This window comes from Scyliorhinus canicula, chromosome 24 (genome assembly GCF_902713615.1).
Source record: "Scyliorhinus canicula chromosome 24, sScyCan1.1, whole genome shotgun sequence".
NCBI classification, from domain to species: Eukaryota; Metazoa; Chordata; class Chondrichthyes; order Carcharhiniformes; family Scyliorhinidae; genus Scyliorhinus; species Scyliorhinus canicula.
In genome coordinates, this window is record NC_052169.1 from 18,552,822 (window position 1) to 18,580,372 (window position 27,551).

General features: G+C 42.9%; 1 protein-coding gene across 2 annotated transcripts in view; it reads left to right on the top strand.

Moving 5' to 3' along the window:
* LOC119956802 (fibrillin-1-like) overlaps nt 1-27,551 on the top strand; it is a 622,562-nt gene that overhangs the window by 5,990 nt on the left and 589,021 nt on the right. For both annotated transcript variants that reach the window (XM_038784238.1, XM_038784237.1), the window contains exons 3-4: nt 6-104; nt 18,105-18,200. In XM_038784238.1, coding sequence (XP_038640166.1) covers nt 6-104; nt 18,105-18,200 — 195 coding nt within the window. The remainder of the gene's footprint in view (nt 1-5; nt 105-18,104; nt 18,201-27,551) is intronic.

The window sequence follows — 27,551 nt, forward strand, 5'->3', positions numbered from 1 at the left end:
TTCAGCAATTTGCAGGAACTCGTGTGGTGATGGATTTTGTTCACGACCAAACATATGCACATGCCCGAATGGTCAGATAGCACCAACTTGTGGTTCAAAATCAGGTGAGTGAAATGTATTTGTTTCAGAAGCAATTAGGTTCTTACTATTTTTATGGTCGAACGAGTAGGGTTGATATAGGAGAACAAGTAGATGTAGTATACTTTAATTTCCAAAAGATATTTGACCAGGTGCCATACAAAAGGCCAGGAGATTGAAGCACTGGGGGCAATATATTAGCATGGATGGAAGATTGGTTAACAGACAAGAACCAGAGATTGGCGTAAATAAGTTGGCAGGCTGTAACTAGTGAGGTGCCTGAGGAATTGGTGCTGGGTCCTCCAATATTTGCAATCTATATTAATGACTTAGTAACATTTGCACATGTGCTGGCGGTACAAAGCTGTGTGAAAATATAAATTGAGGACAAACAACCATGAATTAAGAGCAGGATTAAGCCACTGGGCCCTTCTAGCCTGTTCTGCCATCAGATTGTGGCTTATTGGACGGCACGGTGGTGAAGTGGTTAGCACTGCTGCTTCACGGTGCTGAGGACTTGGGTTTGATCCCGGCCCTGGGTGACTGACCATGTTGTGTCTGTGTGGGCCTCACCCTCACAACCTAAAGATGTGCAGGGTAGGTGGATTGGCAACTCTCCCTAAATTGCCCCTTAATTGGGTACTTTAAACTTAAAATAATGATTGTGGCTTATCTGATTATAATCTCAACTTCACTTTCCTGCCTACTCGGACAACCTTTCACCCACTTGCTTATCAAGAATCTATCTACCTCTGCCTTAAAAATATCTAAAGACTCTGCTTCCACTGCCTTTTGAGGAAGAGAATTCCAAAGACTATCGACGGTCGGAGAAAAATTCTCATGGTGACCCCTTATTTTTAAACAGTAGCCCTAGTATGGGAAATTCCCACAAGAGGAAACAGCCTCTCGACTGACCCTGTCAAGACGGATCATGCATAAGACCATAAGGCATTGGAGCAAAATTAGGCCACTCGGCCCAAAGAGTCTGCTCCGCAATTCAATCATGGCTGATATTTTTCTCATCCCCATTCTCCTGCCTTCTCCCCATAACCCCAAATCATCTTATTAATCAAGAACCTATCTATCTCCGTCTTAAAGATACTCAGTGATTTGGCTTCCACAGCCTTCTGCGGCAAAGTTCCACCCTCAGGCTGAAGAAATTTCTCCTTATCTCTGAATTAAATGATTTTCCCTGTAGTCTAAGATTGTTCCTCTGGTTCTAGTTTTTCCTACAAGTGGAAACATCCTCGCCACGTCCACTCGATCCAGGCCTCGCAGTTTCCTGTAAGTTTCAATAAGATCCCCCCTCACCCTTCTAAACTCCAATGAGTACAGATCCAGAGTCCTCAACTGTTCCCCATACGACAAACTCTTCATTCCAGGGATCATTCTTGTGAACCTCCTCTGGACTCTTTCCAAGACCAGCACATCCTTCTTTAGATACGGGGCCCAAACCTACTTTCAATACTCCAAGAGCCTTGGCAGCCTCAGAAATACATCCCTGCTCTTGTATTCTATCCCTCTTGACATGAATGCTGACATTGTATTTGCCTACCTAACTGCCGACTGAACCTGTACATTAACCTAAAGGCAATCCTGAATAAGGACTCCCAAGTCCCTTTGGGCTTCTGATTTTCTAAGCATTTCTCCATTTAGAAAATAGTCTGTGCCTCCATTCCTCCTAAAGTGCATAACCTCGCACTTTTCCACATTGTATTCCATCTGCCACTTTGCCCACTCTCCTAGCCTTTCCAAGTCCTTCTGCAGCCCCCTTGCTTCCTCAATACTACCAGTCCCTCTACATATCTTTGTATCATCTGCAAACTTCGAAACAATGCCTTCAGTTCCTTCTTCCAGATTGTTGATGTACATTATGAAAAGTTGTGGTCCGAGCACCGACCCCTGAGGCACACCACTAGTCACTGGCTGCCATCCTGAAAAATACCCCTTTATCTCCACTCTCTGCCTATTGCCAGTCAACCAATCCTCTATCCATGCCATGTTACAGTTAAGGGCATTAAGAGGCTGATGAATGATGTAGAAAGGTTTATTGAGCGGGCATTAAGGTGAGAGAGGAAGTATAATATGGGGAAGTATGAATTTGTAGTAATAATAGAAAAGCGGAATATTGTTTGCAAGGCTTAAAATGTAAATTTTGACGTTCAGAGGGTCTTAATACATATTTGTAGAAGGAACACAGTTTTAAAAAAAATTTGGAGTACCCAATTCTTTTTTTCCGATTTAAGGGGCAATTTGGCATGGCCAGTCCATCTAGCCTGCACATCTTTGGATTGCAGGGGTGAGACCCAAGCAAACACTGGGAGAATGTGCAAACTCCACATGGACAATGACGAAGGAACGCAAAGTTATCCTATAGGCAAAGCAAGCAATTAGGAAGGCAAATGGCATGTTGGCTCTTATTAAAAGGTGATGGAGCACCTTAAGGAAGTCTTGGGATTTGTTTGGTGAGACCACATCTGGAGTACTTGTTGGGACTCTTTATTTTACCTTCTAATGCTAGTCGATAGTCTGGTTGAAGGTGTAAAAAATACGACTTTATTGTTAATTATTCACTTCAATACACTTGAAGAAGAACTGAATCAAAACTTGGAAACAAAATATCAAACAATACATAAAAAGGTTGAATGCGTGGCAAAAAAAAGTCATAAAACATAAAGAAATCCCTTTAACACACAATCAGATAGATGATTCAAGAATTCAGGAGTAAAAGGCTTTGATCATGAGGTTCTACTTTTAAGGGAATTCTTATCTCTGGTTTAACCCCTCATTTACACTCATTGGTTTCTAATTCTCAGCTGAGACCGGTTTGTTCAAACGAATGTCTGTTACTTGGAGGATGATTTATTACTCCTACATTGGGCATTGCTTAAGATTGACTGGTGCATGTCAAAACCAGCTCAGCGTCTACGTGCGCAGTCTTAGGAAAATTTCTGGATATGTTTCTCACGCGCTCCATGTTACACAGCTCGGCCCAGAGACCTTGCTGTAACTGATTAGTTGATTAGACCGAGAACATTCTTAGCGCTGAATACACTGGACTACAATTGGTAATTCATTATGTGAAACAATGACTGAAACAATGTCTGGATTCCCACAGTCCAGACACCGGATACAATGACTAATTCATTGTACAAAACGATGACTGGATTCCCACAGTCAAGACACTTTTAATAAATTTATCTCTCAGCTATATGCATTCAACTAGCACCTAAAACCATAAATAAATCGATACTGGATGTAGTTTTGCTTTTTATACAGAAGGGAAGATATACTTGGAGATAGTACTGTGAGGTTAACTCAGTTTGTTCCTTTGATAGGCTGAGTAAACTGGGTCTATACTCTAATGGAGTTTTGAAGAAAGCGAGGTGATCTCGTTGAAATATTGGAGATTCTGGAGGGGCTTGACAAGGTAGACACATGTTGTTTTCCCAGGCTGGGAAAATCCAAAACAAGGGGCCATAGTCTCAGGGTAAAAGATCAATCATTTGGTACTGATATGAGGAGAGATTTCTGTTGTAAAGGTTTGTTCAGTAGTCTCAGTAGGCTTGTACATTTGAATAGTAGCAGGTACCTGGGAACACCACCACCTGCAAGTTTCCCTCCAAGCCACTCACCGCCATGACTTGGAAATATATCACCCTTCCTTCAGTGTTGCTGGGTTAAAATCCTGGAACTCCCTCCCTAACAGCATTTTGGGATGTACCTATGTCTCGGGGACTTTAGCGTTTCAAGAAGGAAGCTCATCAAATCTTATCCAGGGCAACTAGGGATAAGCAATAAATGCTGGTTTAGCCAGCAAGGACCACATCGTGTATATGAAAAAAAACAGTGGTGTTTACTGGTAACACATCACTATACCCAAAGTTTGGCCCAGACAAGGGGTTAACTCCATGTTATTTCTGCACCGGTCCCTGATTCCTCTTTGACTGTCCAGATCCCTTTTCATGTGACTCTTTACATCACACTGTGTGAAGGTACTGTTCCCCAGCCCAGTTTTAACCCTTGCTGTGCCAAACACACTTCCACTGCACCTTCCCCCAAATTGTTACCCAACATACTAACTGTACAATCTTTCCTTACATGTTATCCTTTGTCTCACTGCAGCCCCCCCCCCCCCCACCTCCCCAATCCTGCCCCCAGAGTCTCTGACTTTATATAAATTCAGTCAATTCCGCTGTTTGGCAAATCCCTCATCTCGTTCTGCTCGCATTTGAAGGAATGGTAATCTCAGTTGTTTTGGGCAAACTGTGCTGGCTTGGAATTAAAATCATATTCTGTATATCTGGCACTTAGTTGTCTCCATCTGATTCATAGTTAGGAGGCTTGTCTCAAGGAATGAGGAACAACCCCTCTATTCTGCCTCATTGTCCCTTCTGGGTTATGTGCCAGGTATGACCTTGGTTGATTATCCAGACCATGATGCCCTCTCTTTCGAGATCTCTGATCCAAACTTTGTCACCATTGTGTAACTGCGACAGGTTTCTAGTGCGGTAACTCCTATTGTAGACAGAGGCCTATACTGTATCTGTCTGTAGGACTGTCCTCGGTTCTGAAACTTTTAGTAGTCCTTGGCTACCAAATCTGAGTTTCATTTCTTTGGCAGTTTTGGGAGTTCTGCCCATCAAGAGCTCTGGTGGGGGCAGTTCACATTGCAGCAGGATGAATCTATATGTTCAAACCGCAATTTGGAAGTTTTTTTTGTTTTTAACGGTATGATCGTTGGATTGTGGATATCTTGGGAACTGGTATGGTGTTGAAAGTCATAAGTTATGGAAAATTGAATGAAGCATTCATATGTGAATTACGGGCTGTTATCAGACACCACCTAATCTGAGTTGGGTCAACTGTGTGGCCGGTGTGTGTAACTGCTTCACTTGTATCCCTTGGGAAAATTAATCAACCGTAATTTCGAAGGGCCTCATGGTTAATCACTGACCCATTTCCAACCATTCTCACGACCTTCTAGGGTACTGTGTTGGTTTAGTGGTTCCATCTGAACATATATTGCAATAGTCACACCTGGCAGTTGCAACCAATTCTTCAATTTCCCTTGATATTCCAAGCCATCGTACTGCAGACTGTGCCTGTGCTCCGTGCCTTGTAATGCCGAGGTGGCCTTGCTTTGTGAATTGTTTGGAGAATCTCTGGCCAAAGGGAGGCTAAAATGACCAACCGCTTGTTATATGCTAGGAGACCATCAATCATGGTGAAGTGTTCCTGTGGTTCAAAACAAATTCTATTATGGTAAGATGTTTCTGCTGTTCAAAACAAATTTTCATGATTTTACATTTAGCTTGTGCTGTGGCCATCTCTGACAGTAACAACAGATGTCGACACACTTCTCATCTCCTGGTGTATTTGCTGTAGCTCTCCTGAGGTAGTTGACAATTGTTTTCTCACCGATTGGGAATGCAGCTTGAGCTCATTGACCATGTGTTGCAGGAAGGTTGACTGTGGCCTTGGATTGTGCCTTAGTCATTTGAAAATTGAACTTCTTGTCTAACGGGGACCAGTGATTTGTGATCTGTTTGGATGGTGAATTCCAGGCCAATGATATAGTCAGGGAACTGTTCGCAAGTCCATGTGACAGAGAGCTTCCTTTTCAACAATAGTACACCGTATCTGTATGACAGATAGTCCTCTAGATGCATAATACACTGGTTGACGACATCCATCCAATAGCTCCTGGAGTAAAGCTGCACCTAGGGCTGCAGAAGAAGCATCTGTTGCCATTATAAGTGGGCAGGAATAGGTTAAAACGAGCCAGGGCATCGGGTGAGAGCAGCATGTCTTTGATGTGATCAAATCCTTGCCCTTGGTATGCATCCCAGCACCACACCTGGATTATTTTGAGAAGGTGCCATTATGGTTCAGTAATCTGTTCAAGATTGGGCACGTTCACCGGTTTACCATGCCCAAGAATCTTTTGGAGGTTTGGAATGGATGATAGGGTTGGGAATTCGCTGATTGCCTTTGTCTTGTAAGAGTCTACTGTGTTGCCTTTGCTGCTCACAATGTGTCCTACGAACCGAATAGATGTCTTGGAGAACTTGCATTTCTCATTCAGTGTCAGCACTGCTCGCAGCATATGTTCTAAGATAGTTGTGAGTCTCCTGTCTTGTTCCTCAATGGTTGCAATGTGGTAGACGACACCCTCCAGGCCGTATAAGATGGCCAATTGTGCATTGAAAAATCTCCGGTGTCAAGATAATAGTGAAAGGCGTGAGATTGAAACAGAATCTGCCAAATGTGGTGGTGAAGGTAGTCAACAATCTGGACATCTTGTTTAGTGGAAGTTGCCAGAAGCTGCTGTTAGCATTGAGTTTCAAAAACACTGTACTTTTGGCAAGCTTGGTCGTGCTGTTATCCTCCAAGGACATTGGGTGGACTTTTCTCTAGTGGCTGGACTTCTCTTACTAGTGACTTATTAAGTTTGCAGGTTGATACAGATGCAAATGGAAGCTCCGAAACTAGGACCATCCCGGTACCATTATGTCGGAGGAGCGACAGGGAAGATGACCTCCATTTTGCTGTACTTACTTCATAGGTGGTGTGGTATTTTTTGTGGTGTGAACAGGCACACAGGCTTGGAATTCTTTCTCAACTTAATACTGTATGTAGTCTTTAGTCACCCCAGTCCAATGAAATGTTTTGGAAACTCTGACTCAAAGTTGGAACTAGACCCTTGCTGGTTAACCTCATCAATTTTCTGAAGGAGCTTGAGGTTGACCATGCCCAAGAGGGAAAATTCTTGATTATGGAGGACAAATAATGTCTCCCGTATTAGTTTGTTTTTGTATCGAAGTGCGGCTTGCAATGTATCTTTAACTAACTAGGAGCTCAATGCTGTCTGTTCCATGAAGCTGTGTTGTGGACATTGCTTCACCAGCTATGGTTCCTTATCTGAGAGGACTGTAACACTGGCTTCCCTATTAAATTTGAAATTGGTGAGGTGACTGTTTAGCGATTTCAGCATTCCAAAAGGAGAATCCAAGATTCTTGATCACATCCCAGAAGCATGGTTGTACATTTTTCTGGTGCGGTACCTCAATCGTGTGGGCTCATTTAGGATCATCCACAAGTCCCAATGTCTTTAACTTGCATAGCATTCCAAGTGTCCCAATCGGTTGCAGCTGAAACACTGCATAGAGATTGATGACATTGCTCTCCTGGTGAGCATTGGGAATGGAACAAAAGCTGCCTCTTAATACTTGGTTTTCTCTGTCTGGATTGTGTTGATTGGTCAGTTTAAGGGGACAATCTGGTGGGTGGCATTTAGTGTGGAAGAGGCATGTAGGATGCATGGAGGACTGGAGGTGTGGTGCACTTTGCAGATACCACGATTGACCTGTCGTTGTCCCCATGCAAAGATGGATTCTGTGTGAGTGTGTGGATTCCCCTTGACACTTATGAAGGTCGTTTGTTTTTTGAAAGTTGGGCCAAGAATCATTGGGATTTGCCCTATCCTCTCCTCTACTTCTGGTGGTGTTAATGTACAGTAGCTGGGAGTTGAGAATGTGTGGATGTAACCCAGAATTGCCTCAGCAATGACTACTAGCTTGATCAGTAGCCCAGCAATGACTGCTAGCTTGATTTGTTGCCCAGCAGTGACTATGGTCAGCTAACAGGATTGCAGTGGGACTGGCCCAGCAGTATCAGCCCTGGTCCCCTGGGTGAAAGGTGGTTTCTGAGATCCTTTCCATTTGTGAGCCAGTGTGGCCATGCATTTAGTTTGGGTATAACTGATCCTATTCAATTTTAATTAGATTTTTAAAAACGTCAGCCAAGAAACTGCTGCTTGAGGGTGAGGAGGGCTGCGATTGGGTCTCCTGCATCAATATGGAAATACAGTGGGGTGGGATTAGAATGACATGGGTGGGATGGGGTGTAATGAGAGGGATGGTATTTTTGGGAATATGGACGGCATGGCAGGGGTGGCTGAGATGATGGAATTGGTTAAGTCTGGCAAGATGGTGGGGTGGCTGAGATGATGGAATTGGTTAAGTCTGGCAAGATGGTGGGGACCGTTATTTGATACAACTTATTGCTCGAAAGCTGTTCCTTGTGATAAAATTAAGATTCGAGAAGCTGTCGTGAATTAAAGTATACTTCACCATTGTTTCTTTATTTTAAAATAGTTGCCTCGATACTATGGGCCTGTTCGCAGCGGGTGCAAATGGCCACTAACTCTTGCGAGAGGCCAAAAACTGGATTTGTGCCAGTGAGAACTGAACGTGATGTTCCCAGGTCTTCCCTGCTGATGTAGTCATCCAGATAATTATAAATTTAAAGAATTTACGTCCTGTCGGCGGGTATCACTCCTGATTTCCAAAAACTGAAACCAGTCGCGATTACCACTGCGGTTAGCCCCTGGGTGGTGAGGGACTTGGCTGGGCAGTGCTTGGAGGGGTGGCTGCCTCCAGTGAACTCCATTTGTGAGGGGGTTCCTACTATGTGGGGATCCTTATGATGGTGGAGGGGAATTGGGAGGAGGAAGGAGGGAATGGGGGTAGGAGGAAGGGGCGCATTGAAGCCCCAATGTCAGTGATGAGGAGGTGGGGGGAGCCTTTACTTTCACTTTGAGATTGAAGGACTTTTTTCAGCACTGGTCCGGAAGAATGAAGGGGAAAAGGATGCCCATATGTTTTTTTCTCAGTGTCTGAATGTCTGGAGAAAAATCCTGGCTGTTTCTGGACTGAAAAACACCAGTTGCACTTAAAATCTGACACTTTGCCATTTTCTGGGGTAAATTCTGCCTAGTATCTTGTACTTTGCTGTCATAGGTTTAAAATGTTGGAACACCCTTCCCAACAACACTGTAGGTGTATCTACACAAGATAGACGGGTAGCAGTTCATGAATGTGGCTCACTAACACTTTCTCTGGCAGTTGGAGATGAACAATACTGAGCAAGCAACGTCTCCAAACCCATGTACAAGTATGCTGAAGAATCCTTTTCCTGAGGTTGGGAGCTGAAGCACATTGCAGGAAGATTTCTTTGTACATTGTGTGCAGCAAAACCTTTGAGTAGTATGTTATTTCCTTATACACTCTGTAAATACGAGAACAGTGATGGAAACTTTTTTCTGTGTCTAACTGTGCAGTAACTTACCCATGAGAGCTTGTGCTGGCATTTTAAAAAATAGGTCTGTACCCTTCTGAGCTTCTACACAGTCTAATTTTGATGGTCATATCACTGCACAAACTTAGATTCAAGGAAGAAGCAATTATAACGTTGCAATGAAACTTTAATCCTAATAAAAGACTTTGTTGTGGAATAAGATTGGTAGCTGGGAAGCTGTCCCCTTCGATAAATGCTGAAATTATAATTCTGAAGTTATAATTATCAGAATTTAACCAAATAGTATGTTTATTTGTCAAATAATATTGAGTCCATCATGTGCATTCTCAATTCAGGAATAAACAGTTCCCAATTAGATACACGTATTTGATGACTATAAACAAATCACAGGGCCAGACTGTAGGTCTGTTTTTACACATGAACATCTTTTATGTTTTTTCCAAAATATAATTCTGTTGAAAGAATAATTAGAAATCCTATATTGAAAGAAATACTGCTGCAATCAAAATACAAATTTGACTGCAAACGTTTTATGGGCGAGTTTATCAGCAATTGACAATTCATTTGACGTCCCATGAATTTTAAAAAAAAGCCATACAAGTGTGCTCAAGACTCCTTTTCTCGGATGGAAACTGAAGCATATTGTAGGAAGATTTCTTTGCATTGTGTGTAGCAAAACCTTTGTGCATAAGGAAATCACAAACTACTCAAATGTAAATACCAGAAGAGAGTGAAGAAAACTTTTTTTTCTGTGTCTGACTATGCAGTACCTAACCTTAGAGTGCTTGTTGCTGGTATTTAGTGCCCAAGATTTCAAATGCTTTATTTCCTAGCACTGGTGGTCAGCTCTATAATGGACATTATTCCGACTGGAAGCCTGTGTTCAGTGGGGTCCCATAGGGATCAGTATTGGGGCCCTTGATGTTTGTGGTTTATATAAATGATTTAGACATGAATGATAAGTAAGTTCACCGATATACAAATATTGGTGGGGTGATAAATAGTCATGATGTGGAGATGCCGGCGTTGGACTGGGGTGAGCACAGTAAGAAGTCTTACAACACCAGGTTAAAGTCCAACAGGTTTGTTTCAAACACGAGCTTTCGGAGCACGGCTCCTTCTTCAGGTGAATGGAGAAGGAGCCGTGCTCCGAAAGCTCGTGTTTGAAACAAACCTGTTGGACTTTAACCTGGTGTTGTAAGACTTCTTACTGTGATAAATAGTGAGGAGGATAGCCACAGATTACAGGAGGATATAGACGGGCTGGTCAGATGGGGTGATCAGTGGCAAATGGAATCCAATCCTGATTTGTGTGAGGTGATGCACTTTGGGCAGGACAAACAATGAAGGGAATACGGGATGAACGGCATGACTCTGGCAAGTATGGAGGATCAGAGTGACCTCTGTCTGCATGTATACTGATCCCTTAAGATAGCAGGGCAGGTAGATACAGTGGATAAGAAGGCACATGATATATTTTCCTTTATTAGCTGAGGAATAGAGTTTAAGAGCAGGGAGGTTATGCTGGAACTGTTGGTTAGGCCACAGCTAGAGTATTGTGTGCAGTTTTGGAATCCACATTATAGGAAGGATGTAAAAGCACTGGAAAGAGTGCAGAGGAGATTTACCAGGATGTTGCTTAGGCTGTAGAGTTGTAGCTATGAAGAGAGATTGAATAGATGGGTAGTTTTCCTTGGAGCGGAGGAGACTGGAGAGAGTGGGTGGGGTGGGGGGGAGGGGGAGACATGATTAAGATGTATACAATTATAAGGAGCATAGATAGACAGGAAGAATCATTTCCCTTTGATGGAGGGATCAATGACTGGGAGCATAGATTTAAGGTAAAGGGCAGAAGGCTTAGAGGGGATGTGAGGGAAAACCTTTTCATCCAGAGGGTGGTGGGTGTCCGGATCGCACTGCCTGAAAGAGTGGTGGAGGTAGAGATCCTCGTAACAGTTAAGTATTTAGATGTGCACTTACGATGCCAAGGCATACAAGGCTATGGGACAAGTGCTGGAAAACAGGGTTAGAATACTTGGGTGGTTGTTTTTGACCGGCGCAGATGCAACGGGCCGAAGGGTCTTTTCTGTCTTGTAGACCTGTAATGACTGTATTGGTATCCTAGTTGACCAATCACCAGTCATTAAATTTTTCTCTGCAGCTGAAATAAATTGACATTACAAAGTATTCTATTAATTATTTGAACAAACTTATTGCAGTTAGTATAATAATTCTTACTGCAGCATGAGCTTTGCTGTTCTAGTAACAGAATTGTATTGGACAAAGTAGTTGGTTTAAAAAAGAAAAGGATATCTCCAGTTCAGGTTAGTGGTAGTGTTTTTTTTCATGTTAATTTAGAAAATACACGAGAGCAATTTTAGGAGCGCATGTGTTCTCCGCAACTAGAACCAAAAGAAATATGATTAACTCAGATAATCGAAAACATCCAATCAAACAATTTACTTAGAATATTTTGTGAAGCTTCTCTTTCAATAGAATTAGAACTATGATTTTGGAACCTATCTCTGATCAGTGCTTGCGTCTACAGAATCCCTCTGCTGGATCTTCATTAAATTTCCCTTTGTGTGTAATTTGCACCACTGTGGTCAGGAACCCCATTTCCTCTAAAACTCTTGTTGGAATATTGGGAGAAATCTTGTTTTGGTACTGTGTTTACTGATATTCTGATTGAGATTGTAAAAGGACTGCTATCAAACATCAGGTAGGTTGGGTGATGCTGTCTCAAAAGGCAAACTCTGGTTGGAGGGCATTTGATTCCATTGTGCAGTAAAGTTGAGGGGGGAAGCATCATATGTGAAGAGAGAAAAAAAGCAAGACTCTGATGTAGAGTTTTAAGGTTTGAGAGCAAGTAGGGGTTATCAGGAAAGTTTGTAAAAGTAGAGAACTTAGTTGCACTTTATAGAGAATTCCACACAGTGGATTGAATTAGCTGATGTCCTGTCATTAGTGGTGAGGTAAAAGGAAGGGAATGCACAAATGTAATAGTTTTGAGGACTCAGTATGTGTGAAGGAGCAAGTGGGTGGGAAATTGCAGACGTGGGATGTAATGGGATTTGATGATTCGGGCAAAATATTTCGATTTACTTTTGGTGAATAAAGAATGAGAGTAGATCTGTGAAAGTGGAGGTGATGCATAGCATGATTTAGATGTGGTTTAGAATGCAAAATTCTTGGAGTGTTTTGTTGGAGTTTATGTAGGGCGGTAGGTGGGAGATTGCCAAGTAAGATGTTGGAGAATTACATCCAGAAATTACAAATTGGCCAATGCTTCTGCTAAAATAACGAGAATAATTTCAGACACGTGCATGAAGTGTTTGTATGCATGTCCTATAATATGATTTAGGATTACGATTTATATAAACTGTGTTTATCTTCCACATATTTAATGGTGAATATATGTTTTGAAATCTAATTTTATCAGAGGTGACTCTAATGACATGAACCATAAAAATTGTGTTTCATGCTTGTCTGGTTGTTATTTATTTAAATTGTATGAATCCTCTGGAATCGACCAAACTGAAATAACCAAATTTACCGAATGAACTCGATGAGAAAACCAATGGACAAGATTTCACATTTTGAACTTTTGCACAGTTGAATTAAAATTAAATCACCATAAATTAAACATGAATTAGCAGGCAAATTGCAATGAATGTAAACTATAAATCACATGTTAAAAAGTTGATGCAGCAAAGATAGATCTTGTGGATTTACTGGGCAGCATGTCTGGCACTGATTTCAGCCACTAGGCCCTTTAAAACTGAACCACCTTGGGTAGAATTACAGCTCCTTTACTAAGAGGATTGGCCAGTGATCCTCATCCAACAGCAGCCCAACCAACCTGAGTTCCATGGGCACAGTCTTCACCAAAATGCCACATTTCTGCAGAACGTCCTCAGCTATGTTCACAATAGTCTTGTTGGCATTTATCTGAACCTTCAGTAACATCTCTGATCAGCTTCAGCCATGCTATGCAGTTAGTCCATTTAAAATGAATGAAGCCCACTGCTTCAATAATAAGGCAGTAACCTTATTTTTATTTATCTGTATTCCCAGATCCAACCTTTGTGTTCTTTTCAGTTTGCCTGCTGCGCACCACTGGTCATATGAGCTAGGATGGCAGTGTCTTTTATTTGGTTTCCACCAGATTTTGATTCAATTTCTGTTTTTTTAGTTTTCCAAGAAACCTGAAGGTTCAGTTTCCTTTTCAGTTGGGTCTGATTCAAAAAGAAAATGAGCTTTTAAATTGGGATCAGTGCATCTAACAGATCTATTCGGACAACAAAGCATACATGCCTTCTCACATGCAAACAGTGGACTAAATTACACAAATCTTTAATGGAATAAATTGCAAGGAAAATATTGGTTTAATAGACAGACTTGAACAAAAAATACAGGTCATAAGGTTAGCACCACAAAGCCTCTTAATGTTTTACCAAAATACTGTAACCAGAAAAGTTCCATGATGATGGGCGTCATTCTGTCAGATTGCTCTCCTGTGAAGTACTTTGGGATGTTTTCCCATGTTAAAGGCTCTATATAAATGCAAATACTTTTTCAAAAAATAAGAGGTAATTAAGATTCATAACAACCTCCAGGAGATGTAAATTACATTTGAGGTTAACTGTCTTATTAGCCGTGTTGGTAAGACTAACGATAGGGGCAGATTGAATCATTTGAAGATCTTGGATCTGAAGGATAATTATGGTCCCATGGCTATCAATGTACTTTATTTACCCACTTTTATTGGCTTTGATCCTGTAAAGCGTGTTTTCTATTCATAGTTATGTATATTGCAAAAATGTAACTTAAAATATGCTGCACCACAAAATTGAATGGTTAACTTTTGAAATACATTGTGAAGAGTTAGAAGAACTAGTCCTGCAATGAATTAGAGAATTTTAGATGCTTTGCTAAACAGGAAATGGTGCGATATGCACACTTAATTTTTCTGTATTCCTATGGTTATGTTAGGAACATTCATGTTTACATAAACAGTACTTTTGAACCCATCATGTGACTTTTTGCTGCAGCGTAACAGAGAAAAAATGCACTGATGTAGGAAAATGTGTGTTTTTGGCAGGAGACTATCAGTTGGAATTTAGCAAAGCAATTCAGATCTGCATTTATGCCAAGTGAGTCTCTACTGTCTGCTGTTTGTATTTCATAGTCTTGGGGTGAATATACTTTAATATATTAAATTCATAACTAACCAGAAATCTTGTGTCCGTTAAATCCTATATTATTGGGCCTACTTATGTCACCTTGTATTTTGTGATGTGAAATACAGATTTAATATAAGGAAGTCTTGGTTAAACCTTTGCAAGGCTAGTATCAGTATTGCAGATGTTAATGATTGATAACAAGGGAGGTTTATTTTTCTTGTACTGCTGAGGTATTAATTACAAATTAGTGGCAACAATTTCTTAGTACTGTAGGTGGCTCCTTAGTGAAGTTTTTAATTGTGCCAGAAATTCTGTTTTAAATAAGTACATAAAGTGAGTTTGCAAATGACATGTGGTACTTCCGAATGTATTAAGTTATTGATTTTTAATTTGTAATTAAATGGGCATGGAGTTAATGATTTTATGGTGCACATTTATTTTTGAAGATATTACTGAACCAATGCAAGGAAGGAAACTTATTGCAAGTTTATTAATATACTCAAATCATGAATGAATGTGTGTTTTCACTTTTTCACAGCATTAATTTTGGTTTCTATTTTCTCGAGACTTTTTAAAAAACATTTATCTCTTCTCGCTAAGCTACATAATTTACAGCTGAGAGGACAAGCAGGTAGCCAAGGACATCTTCACAACCTTTGCCAAAGCCACTGCGTGGCTAGTTGGTATGGAATGCTGAAATAGAATCCAAGGTGGAAAATGTGCCAATTTTCTCCTTTTCAATTAAGCACATGATCGCTATCCAGTGGTGCCATCTACTTGCCTTCTGGAGAAGTGTAAAAGCTGATGCCAACTAAAATTGGCATTTGCTATTGTATTAACTGTTGTGTAAATATACTTGTATTCAGTTGCCGCTTGTGCCACAGCAGCACTTTCTAATTGATTTTTTCATGAATGCAAACACTCATCATTAGTGAAAATGCTATTTCTTTTTTAAAAAATGTATTTTATTGCAAACGTGTATCAAAACAGGTTACAATAAATAAACACCCCGGGAAACATACTTCCCAGTAATCTACTATTACAGTCTGTACAATTCCCCACCCCCCCTGGTGACAAACAGCTCCTCAAACACGATCACAAACAACACCCCTACCTTTTCTCAAACCCCTCTGCAGAGCCCCTTAACTCATACTTTATCTTCAACCACAGGAAGTCATATAGGTCACCCAACCAAACTGCTACCCCCGGTGGCAATGCCGACCGCCACTCCAGCAAAATTCACCACCATGCAATCCGAGAGGCGAATGCCATGACATCGGGCTTCCTCCACTCCATAAGCTCCGGCTTCTCTGAAATTCCAAATATAGCCATCATAGGGTCCAGGTCCACCTCCTCCACTATCCCTGGCTAAGACCATGAACACTCCCACCCAGAATCTTCCCAATTCCTTACAACCCCAAAATATGTGTGTGTGTTTTGCTGACCCCTGCCCTCACCTCTCCCACTCGTCTGCTAACCCCTGGAACAACCCACTCATTATCGGCCGAGTCAAATGCACCCTGTAAACCACCTTAAACTGTATCAGATTCATCCTCGCACAGGAGGAGGTTCCATTTACCGTAGGCAGTGTCTCACTCCATATTCTCCAATTGATCTCCCCTTCAACCTCCCCTTCCCATTTCTCCTTGATCTTCACCACCCACTTGTCTCCGTGATCCACCAGCCACTTGTATATATCCCAATTCTTCTCTCCCTTTCCACATCCGGAAGCAGCAGTCGCTCCAGCACGGTGTATCCCAGCAACCTAGAGAAAGCCCTCTAGACCTTTAGTGCAAAGTCTCTAACCTGCAGATACCTGAACTTCCCAACACCCCTGCTGCTTCTACCTCTGCGTCCCGACCCTCGGCACCTTTCCCATCCATACAAAGTCCGAAATGATTGTGTCCAATTTCTGAAAAAAGACCTTTAGTATAAAGATTGGGAGAGCCTGAAAAATAAACAAGTACCTCGGCAGAACATTAATTTTCACCACTTGGACCCCCCTGTCAACGTCCGCCGGGTACCCATCCGGCTCTCGGGCCTTCCCTGACTTCATACCCCTGATACTTACAGCACCGCCCTCACCCGCAGGGACTCCTCCAAAGCCTGCCTCTTTGCTTCCTCCATATGTGGAAATACCAGCTTGTCCAGAAACCGCCCTGTGTCCCCCTCCTCTCTCCCCGGATCCGCCTGGTAGTAATCCCTAGACACACTCCGTTTATCTTCTCCGACACCACAACCCCAGCCCCAGTTTATATCTTCAATATTTCCCTGGACACGGCCTGCCTCTACAGCTGGTGTGGCAACATGCGTCTTGCCTTCTCCCCATACTCGTATTGCACCCCTCTTGCTCTACGCAGTTGCCCTATCGCCCTCCCTGTTCTCAACCTGTCAAACTCACCATGCAACATTTTCCTCCTCGCCAATCCCTCCACGGTGGGTACCCTCTAATACTCCCTGTCCACTATCTTGCTCACTAGACATATTCCTCCCTTCTTTCCCTATCTGCACGAGCCTTAAACAAAATAATTTCCCCCGGACCACTGCCTTCAGGGCTTCCCAAAAAATGGCCGACGACACCTTCCCATTCTGATTCAACTCCACATACTCCTTAATCGCCGTCCGCACCTTATCACAAAAACGTCCATCCGCCAACAGCCCCGAATCAAACCTCCACCCCAGCCTCTGATCTCGTCCTGATCTAAACCGAATCTCCAGCCAGTGGGGCGTATGGTCCGAGATAACTATCCCTGCACACTCTGCCCCCTCCACCCCAACCAAAATCTCCTGGCTCACTACAAAGTAATCAATCCTCAGAAACACCTTAGATATGTGAAAAGAAGGAATACTCCCTTCCACCAGGGTTCTGAAAGCGTCATAGATCCACCATACCCGTCCTCCAAAAACCCACCCAGCTCTGTTGCCATTCGTAGCCTACCCATCAACCTGGGGCTCGACCTATCCACCCTCGACTCTAGGACAGTTAAAATTTCCTCCCATGATCAACTGGTGTGTGGCCAAATCCGGGATCACTGCCAGCAACCCCCTCATAAAACCCACATCATCTCAATTTGGGGCATACACATTTACCAACACCACCGATGCCCTCTCCATTACCCCACTCACAATTACATATCTCGTACCCGGATCACTCCCCTCCTTCGCACTCAAATGAAAATGCTATTTCTTTCCTAAGTATCAATAACACAAATTTGAGGAAATTTCTTTAGCAGCCCACCGATCCTCTTGTTAGTCACCTAGATGTTTTTTTTAAATTACATGTTCCATTTTGTATATTATTGTGATTGACTATCCCAATTCCAATTTAAGAATAACGGTAGATGTGACTTCACAAACTTACAATAAATGTTGACTGAACTCTGAAGCTACAACTGTGCCATATCCCTCTAAGTAAGCCAGACAGGAACTTACATGTTTACTTTTGGAGCTTGTCTGGGAATCTGACCTTTTTAAGTGTACTTGTTTAGAAACTTGAGTTTATCAGGCTTATTCTAAGCTAATTGGTTCAACTTTATCTTTGGTCACAGTGAACCTGTATAGAGTGGTTACTTATCTGTATTACTGTTATTTCAGGGCATTCTTTTTAAAGATTTTCAACTTTTTAATCTGTAATTATCGTTGAGTTGAAGTTTTTTTTTAATACACAAAGGTTTGATTTGTAAAATGTAGCCTGATTATTATTGTACTAAATTGAATCCACAATGGTTTATTTTGCAGTCCAACAGTGCAACATTAGATGCATGAATGGTGGCTCCTGTGCTGAGGATCATTGTGTTTGTCAGAAAGGATTTGTTGGAACTCACTGTGGGCAGCGTAAGTATTGTTACAGATTATTTTTATTATTCCTTAAAATCAGATTTTAAAAATTGGTTTGCTGTTATTTCCTTAATCTTATTTTAGAGTACATTTTATAAAATTAATGCAACGGTAAGTAAAGTTGCCATTGTCCCCTCAAAGGGAAAAGCTGACTGGTGGTGATTTAACTGGAGGATCACCACACCTCGGGTGAAGGGCAAGGTTGAGAAGCTGGGGCCTTCATTTATAATCTCAGCTGGTATTGAACTCGCACTGTTGGTCTCGCTTTGCATTGCGAGCCAATTATTCAGCCAACCAGCCCCCACGAAAAATTAATGCAATAGCAATGCTTTGTTTAAGCAGACGTAGGGGACCCAATTCTGATGCTTCCATCTCCCACTTCCAGAAACAAATTTAAAAATACATTTTAATTCTATGCTTCAGTGCGTCACTGTATATGTAATCGACTACTGTTTGTGTACCCTTCCATTTACTTATTTAATAAAAAAATGCTGGAAATATTCAGGTCAGACAGCATCTGTGGAGAGAAACAGTTAATGTTTCAGGTCAAGATGACCCATCATCAGAACTAAAAGATAGAAATATAAGAGTTTTTAAGTCAGTAGAAAGGGAGGGGTCAGGAGGAACCAAATCTGATAGTGTGGAAAACAGGAGACAAAGATTCCAAGATGCAGCAGCCAAAGAGACAAAATAAAAGTTGTGTCCAAATTAGGTGTAAATGCTACATTGCAACTATCTGAACATAACATGAAGGGAAAGAAAGAAACCAATCCAGCAAAGCAGAAAAATATTTATGAAAAAAAGACAGTACAAAATTAAAGTAGAGGTTATGTGCAAGATTGTGGGGATAAGACAGGAGAGTGGGACTAAGTAGAATGCACTTTCAGAGAGCCAGTGCAGACTAATGAGGTGAATGGCCTCCTTTTGCACTGTAAATATTCTGTGATCCTGTTGTGATCTAAAACTTACTCCAAATGTGTATGTTTATGTATGAAGTTGCTGAACTCTATTGAGTCCAGCAGGCTGTAGAGTGAAGATAAGACGCTGTGCATTTGTTTCTATTCAGATTTCTAGGATCTGCAGTATTTTGCTTTTACATTTATTTCCTCATTTCATTGTAATAAAAGCCAACAAAGCATTTTCTTTCCCATTTGCTTGCTGTACAAGTTAACTTTATCTAATTATGAACAAGGATCCCTCTGTATCACTATTTCCCAGTCCTTTCCATCTTAAAAATATTCTGCTTTTCTATTTTACTTCCAAAGTGGAATAGCTTCACACTGCTCCACACTATATTCCATTTCCTGTGTTGTTGACCAATCACTTAAAGTCTATCTCCTTACAGCCTTTTTGCATCCTTGTAGCTTACCTTTCCAAAAAACTGTATCATCAACAACCTTGAAGAAATTACACTCCACCCCCTTTATTGATAAATATTGTAAATGTTGAGGCCCAAGCATCAATCCTCTCACTAGTTATGGCTTTCCAACCTAAAAATGAACCATATATGTACACTCTTCTGAATGAACTAGAATGGTGAATTTAATAAACCATTTTGTCGAATATAAATTTACAGAGATGTTTCATATGCATTTATGTAAGTAAGGTTTCAGTATAATCTTTTATACAAATTTTAAGCTGGAAAAAAAAAATAATTAAAACACAGAAGAGTCACAGATTTTCCTTTCATCCCATGACCATTTTCTCTTTTTGCCCCTCTCTTGAATGCAATTTAAAAGCAACAAATTGCATTTTAATGTCCCTTTTTAATGTCTGAGCCTTCATGGTGAGTGCTAAGCTGTTTTACAAGGGCCTGGGAGAGAAGGGGGTGGTGTGGAGAGCAGAAGATTGTATCCTTGTCTGCTGTCTACATGAGCCGTTCCAACAGAGATGATCTTTTTTCTATCCTCTTTTTTTAAAAAAAATTATTTTAATTCAAATTTTAACATTTTGACATTTAACACTCACATTACAAAACAAAATAAACCCAAAACCTACACCCCCCCGCGCCCTTACACTTTTTAAAAATAAATGTTTTTATTGGGATTTTGAACAAGGTATAATTACCGTTATGTACACAGAATAAGAAACATATATATATAGAAGAGAAGGGCACACCCCAAAATAGAATACAATAAAATATGAAATAGACTAACTGGTGGGGTACATCTGGCCGAATTATTTACACCACGTAAGTTCGCGACTGTTTGCGGGCGGGCGGGGGGGGGGGGGGGGGGGGGGGGGGGGGGGGGGGGGGCGCGCGGCGCGGGGGTGCCGGGGACGCCGGGGACTGGGGGGAGCAAATATACATTTGGGTGCCGGGGAGATAACCACAGTGTGCGACACCTGGCCGGGTCGCGTGCCGGACGGCTCTTGCCGCCGTCCCCCGCTCGCCTCCACTGCTCCTCCCGTCCTCCATCCCCAACCTCCTCGTTCCCCGCTCCTGGAGATGTCATGCACGTTTTGGCACCCTGTGCCCTCCTTCCGGCTCCCGTTTCCCTGCCCCCCGCCCCATCCCGCTGGTTCTCTTCTCCTGTCCCCCCTCCCTCCACGGTTCCCCCCTCTCCTCAAGTTCGGCTGGCCCCCCCCCCGGGTGGTTCGCCTTTCTCTCCCTTTCATGCCTTGGCTACCCTCCCCTGATTCTTGACTAAGTTCTCCTGATTCTTGGCTACCTGGCTATTCTTCCTCTTGTTCGTTGGCCACAAACAGGTCCCGGAACAGTCGCGTGAATGGCTCCCACGTTCTGTGGAAGCCGTCGTCCGACCCTCGGATGGAGAATTTGATTTTCTCCATTTGGAGAGATTCCAAGAGGTCGGACAGCCAGTCTGCAGCTCTCGGTGGTGCTGCTGACCGCCAGCCAAACAGTATTCTACGGCGGGCGATCAGGGAGGCAAAGGCAAGGGCGCCGCCCTCCTCCCCAGAAATAGATCTGGCTGGTCCGAGACCCCGAAGACCGCCACTTTCGGGCATGGCTCCACCCTCACTCCCACCACTTTAGACATTGCCTCGAAGAAGGCTGTCCAGTACTCCCCCAGTCTGGGGCAAGACCAGAACATGTGGACGTGGTTGGCCGGGCCTACTTGGCACCGTTCACATCTATCCTCCACCTCCGGGAAGAAGTTACTCATACGGGTTCTTGTTAGGTGGGCTCTATGTACCACTTTTAGCTGCGTCAGGCTGAGCCTTGCGCACGTGGAGGTGGAGTTGACCCTTTGCAGTGCTTCGCTCCAGAGTCCCCATCCTATCTCAATCCCCAGGTCCTCCTCCCATTTCTTTCTTGTTGCGTCCAGTACGGTGTCGTCCCTTTCTGTCAGCCGGTCGTACATGTCACTACAGTTCCCTTTATCTAGGATACTTGCGTCCAGTAGGTCTTCCAGTAGTGTCTGTCGTGGCGGTTGTGGGTACGTCCTTGTCTCCTTTCGTAAGAAGTGTTTGAGGTGCAGATACCGTAGCACGTTCCCCCTGGCTAGCCGAAATGTCTGTCAGTTCGTCCAGTGTTGCGATCCTGCCGTCCGTGTATAGGTCCCTGACTGTCAGTGTCCCTCCGTCCTGCCTCCACCTTTTGAAGGTGGCGTCAGTCAGTGCTGGTGTGAACCTATGGTTGTTGCAGATGGGAGCTTTGTCAGACATTTTGGTCAGGCCAAATTGCTGCCGCAGTTGGTTCCAGGATTGGAGGGTGGCTATCACCACCGGGCTGCTGGAGTGTTTTTTGGGTGGGGATGGGAGTGCTGCTGCGGTGAGGGCCCGGATGGAGGTCCCCATGCAGGAGGCCTACTCCACACGCACCCACTCTGCCTCTGGCTCCTGTATCCATCCCCTTACTCGCTCGGATTTTGTTTTTTGTAGGACCTTCTTTGGGATCCTAGCATTTTTACCCCCCCCCCCCCCCCCCATACGAACGCCATGATTAGTTTGTCCAGCGCTTTGAAAAAGGCCTTGGGGATGTAGATCGAGATAGATCTAAACAGGAAGAGGAACCTGGGCAGTACGGTCATTTTGATCGTCTGGACTCTCCCCGCGAGGGAGAGTGGGAGTGTGTTCCATCTTTGCAGGTCCTTTTTTACTTCCTCCATCAGACTGGTGAGGTTCCATTTGTGGATCCCTTTCCAGTCATGGGCTCCAAACTCCTCTCAGGTGGGCTTATTTTGGATGGGAGAAAGTGTAAAAAGAGAGAAAAGAATATATCCCCCCCAAACAGTTTTCTTTTGGGTTTTGTTCTTGTAAAAGTCCTTTTTTTCTTCCTTTCCCCTCACTCACCCAGGATAGAGAGAGAGACTTTTGTCCAGAGTCTCTGTCCTTGCCTCGTGGTGGTCGCTGCCGGTTGGGGGAGGGGGTTGGGTCGGTCCCCGCTGCTCGGTCCCTGCTGCTCCGCTCGGGCTGCCGCACGTCGCACCCCGCGGCCTCCCAGTGGGGGTGGTTAGGTCACTGGTCGCTGCTGCCGGCTGGGCTGCGCTTCGGTCCTGGCCGCTGCCGCACCTGGCCTGCGTGGGGGGGGGGGGGGGGGGGGGGGGGGGGGGGAGCTTGATGCAGAGTGGTGCCCCTCAAACTGTAAACCTCTGGTGACAGGCTAACAACCAATTCCAGGAAAAGCGTTGCTGTGGCAACTGATGAAAGCCTCCCTTGTGCATCACTAGGTGCAGGAAGTGAAACAACTCCCTCCTTTAACTTTCTTTCATCCCATTGGACTTCCATTGGCAAAGCAAACCACTGCTGTGTACTGCAGAATGTATTGTTCAATGTAAAACTTAGTTGTGCACTCTGGATTTTCATGTGCATGAAACAACCTTGCCTGATAAGATGTGTAGGTGATATGCTGTCATCCCTTCATTGTTCTAGAATCTAGATGTATGTGACAAGAGATTTTGTGGTGCTTTACTTTAAGCCACCCTTTCCTTTCTGCATGGAATACTATTGCCTTCATTTAGTATGTTTCATTCTCCTCCACAACTGCTTGAAAAGAATCAAATTCACAATTTGGGAAGCATAAATATAAATCTAAACACTGTCACTCGGTAGTTGAAAACAAATCATTGACTACTTCCATAAATAATTTTCTTCAATAAAAGGAAATTCTGCTTTTTGTAGACTCTTAATTTCTGCAACCTCCTTGCTGATCAATCTTTTGTGCCGATCTGTTTATTTGCTCAACTGCCTCCATAACTACTACTCTGAGCCTATCTACTGTCTCTTTCTGTACAGAATTCCTGTGACTGCCACTCACTGCCTCTTCCTAAATTGAAATATAGGTCTCAGGTGACTCTTGTAGACAAAGCCTACATATAAGAAATAATATAAGGCAGGAATTGTCAACCGGGGTTTAAGAGAAAATGATAATTCAAGAAACAAATCAAGATGGATAATTTTTGTAGATCAACGATTAAAGAATTTCAAAAATAAATATCCTGCATTTCCTATTGTCTGATGTATTTTCCTACGATGGAATCCACTGACAATTAAAATAAGAGATATAGGATGATTTCATGTTTGTGGGTCATTAATTAATGGAATTATTTGTGAAAGATCAGCAATTTTTAAATCTATCTCTAGCAGGATTGCTGAAGTTTCCCATAAACTAATGTGATCCAATGTTCATAAAGCTTAGTGGAATAAAATTTATATGGTCAAAGGAGGATGTGGGTACGGAAGGAGGGGAAATGAAGAAGCTGGCTTTCAACAAATTTCAATGAATTCTACAACTACATATTCTGCCCATGGACCATTTGCCAAATAAATAATAATTTGATTTGAAGCAATGTCTCTGTTACGTATACTAGAGGATAGTAACAGAACAAAGGAAATGTTGCCTCATGGGACAGGTTGCTAATTCAACAAAAAGAGAGAAAATTTTTACCTTGATGCTGAAACTTGTCCCCCGTTGTACCTCCAGTATTTTTGTACCCATAAACTGTGCAACAGTTTCAGGTTATACCTCAGTTGTCACAGCTGACATTACTTGCAGCTGATGTAATTACAGATTGTCAACCAGTCCTGTGTTAGTCTCAAGTATTATGCTTTCAGATGCATCGTACTTTGTTGTGCATTGCATATTATCTGCAATTTTAAAAATATGGTTGACGCTTAATTTCTCTCTGTTGTATGAAACCACTAAAAAAAAAAGACTGGATGGGCCACTTGGCAATGACCTGGACACCAGCCATAACAAAGGTACAACCAACCCTGTCGACCCTGCAAAGTCCTCCTTAATACTATCTGGGAATTTTGTGCCAAAATTGGGAGAACTGTTCCCCACACATCAAGCAACAGTCTGACATAGTCATGCTGAGACAACCGTATACCATTATCCCAGATTCTAAAGTCACCATTCCTAGATGTGTCTGGTGTTATTGGTAGGACAGTCCTCATTGGAGGTGGGAGCCTGGGATATACGGTCGGGAGGGAGTGGCCCTGCTAGTCCCTAACATTGACTCTAGTTTACAAGGTGTCTCATGAAGCCAGATAAAGTATGGCTAAGAAACCACCTTCTGATTACAACCTACTGACCCCTCTCAGCTGATGAATCAGTACTTCTTTCTGCTGAATACTAGTTGTAAGAAATGCTGAGAGTACCAAGGGCACAGCATGTACTCTCGCTGGAGGAACTTCAATATCCATCACCAAGAGTGGCTGGTAGCATTGCTACTGATTGAGCTGGCTGAATTCGGAAGCTCTTGGGTGCCAGAATGCACCTGTGTCAAGTGGTGAGAGAACTAACATGAGGGAAAAACCTACTTGATCTCATTCTCCCCAACTTACCTATCATAGAATGGTAAAGTAGAGGAAGAGGCCATTATGCCTATTATGTCCATGCCGACTCTGCAAGAGCAAGTCACCCAGTCTCACTCTCCTGCACTCGGTAGCCCTGCACTTTTGTTCACTTCAGGTAATTGTCCAATTATTTTTTGAAAGCCATAATTGAATCTGCCTCCAACACACTTTCAGGCAGCACATTCCAGACCCTAATCACTCGCTGAGTTAAAAATGAAAGCTTTTCCTAAAATCACCAATGCTTTTGCCAATTGCCTTAAACTGGTGCCCTCTGAATCTTGATACTTCTGCACAGTCTGTCCGACTGTGGCGGTGCTGATCATAATCCGCAGCCACCACGCCGGGTTCCCGCATGGCTAGGACCACACATCCCCCGCGCCGTTGTGAACTTGGCCTACCAGGGGAGGGCTTCCTGGTGACATCCTGAGGCTGTCCCAACAGCATGCACTGCATGCTGTGATGATGCTGTTTTGGAGGGGGCGGAGCATGTGCAACCTGCGTAAAACAGGCGCCGCTCCCAAATCAGTCGTAAAACTGGATTCTCCACCTGATCGCCGATTACAAAGTCGTAAACTGAGAATCTCGCTCAATATCTCCATACATACTTTGTCTAGACCCTCATGATTTTGGACACCTCAATCAAATCCTGTAATTTCTTCTCCAAGGGGGATCCCATGCTTCTCCACTATACATGTGCTGGTCCAGGGGCTGTTTAGCACACTGGGCTAAATCGCTGGCTTTGAAAGCAGGCCAGCAGCACGGTTCGATTCCCGTAACAGCCTCCCCGAAAAGGCGCCGGAATGTGGCTACTAGGGGCTTTTCACAGTAACTTCATTGAAGCCTACTCGTGACAATAAGCGATTTTCATTTTCAATTAAGTTCCTCGTCCCTGGAACCATTCTCATGAAACCTTTCTGCACCCTCTCTGCCTTCATATCCTTATTAAAGTATGGTGCTCAGAAACGGACACAATATTCCAATTGAGGCTAAACCAGTATTTTGTCCAAGTTTATAATTTCCTTCCTTCTGTACTTCATGCTCCGACTAATAAAGCCTAAGGTCCTGTCAAAACTACTTTATTAACTTGCCCTGTCATTTTCAATGATTTGTCTGCATGGAGTCCAGATTCTTCTGTACATCTATAGTACTTCTGCACTATAATTAAAGTGCTATAGTACTTCTGCACCTGTTCAGAATTTCATCCTTTATTTTATATTAACTCTCCTTGTTCTTCTGAACAACATCAATCCGTTCACACTTACTGTATTACATTTAATTTGGCACTTGTCTACCCATGTCACCAGCCTGTCAATGAAGTTTATTATTAGCTTCCTCACAATTCCAAGTTTGTGTCATCCGCAAATTGTGAAATTCTCCCCTGTGTACCCAAGCCTAGTTCGTTAACATATTTGCAAAAAGCAGGGGTCCTAACACTTACCCTTGGGGAACCACACTGTATAGCTTCCTCCAAAAAGCAACCAAATACTCCTGCCTGATTCTGTTACTTGGCCAATTTAGTTTCCTTGCTGCTACTGTTCCTTTTTTCATGAGTTATAACTTTGCTGACAAGCCTACTATGTGGCATTAGTTCAAATACCTTCTTGAAGTCCATGCAACCACAAACTGCATTATCCTCATCTATCCGCTTTGTTACCTCATGAAAAGTTGAAACATGTTAGTTAAAGATGATTTTTCCTTAATAAATCCATGCTAGGTTCTGTTAATTAATCCATATTTGTCCAAGTGACTGATCACTTTCTTCCCAAATTACCTTTTCGAAAAGCTTTCCCATTACTGAAGTTAAACTAATTGGCCTATTCTTACTGAACTTGTCGTTGCACTCTTTACTGGTTCAATGAGGAGTATAGCAGAACATGACCCGAGCAGCACCAAGCGTATCTAAAGATGAAATGCCAATGTAGATGACACGCACGTGGAATAATGAGCAACATGCAATAGACAGTTAAGTGATTCCAAGGATCTGATCAAAGCTCCTGCCACATTCCGTTTTGAATGGTACTTTACGATCAAAAAACTTGTGGAAGGCAGAGGGTTCATAAATATCCCCATCCTAGGGGTGGCATGTGGCACAGTGGTTAGCACCGGGACTGCGGCGTTGAGGACCCGGGTTCAATTCCCAGCCCTGGGTCACTGTCCATGTGGAGTTTGCACATTCTCCCCATGTCTGCGTGGGTTTCACCCCCACAACCCAAAGATGTGCACGTTGGATGGATTGGCCACGCTAAATTGTCCCTTAATTGGGGGAAAAAAAGTAATTGGGTACTCGAAATTTATATTTTAAAAAATAAATAAATAAATATCTCCATCCTCAATGATGGTGAACTTCAGCATGGGCAAGGTCTGAAGCGTTTACAACCATTTTCAGCCAGAATGGTTGAGTGCATGATCCATTTTCATCATGTTTGGAGGTCTCCACAATTGTGGTACGAATCTTCAGCCAATTTTATTGACTCCGCATGATATCAAGAAATGGCTGAGTGCATTGGCACAGTAAAGGTAATGGACCCTGGCAACGTCCTAGCTGCAACACTGAAAACATATGCTTGGAACTAGTTCAGCCTC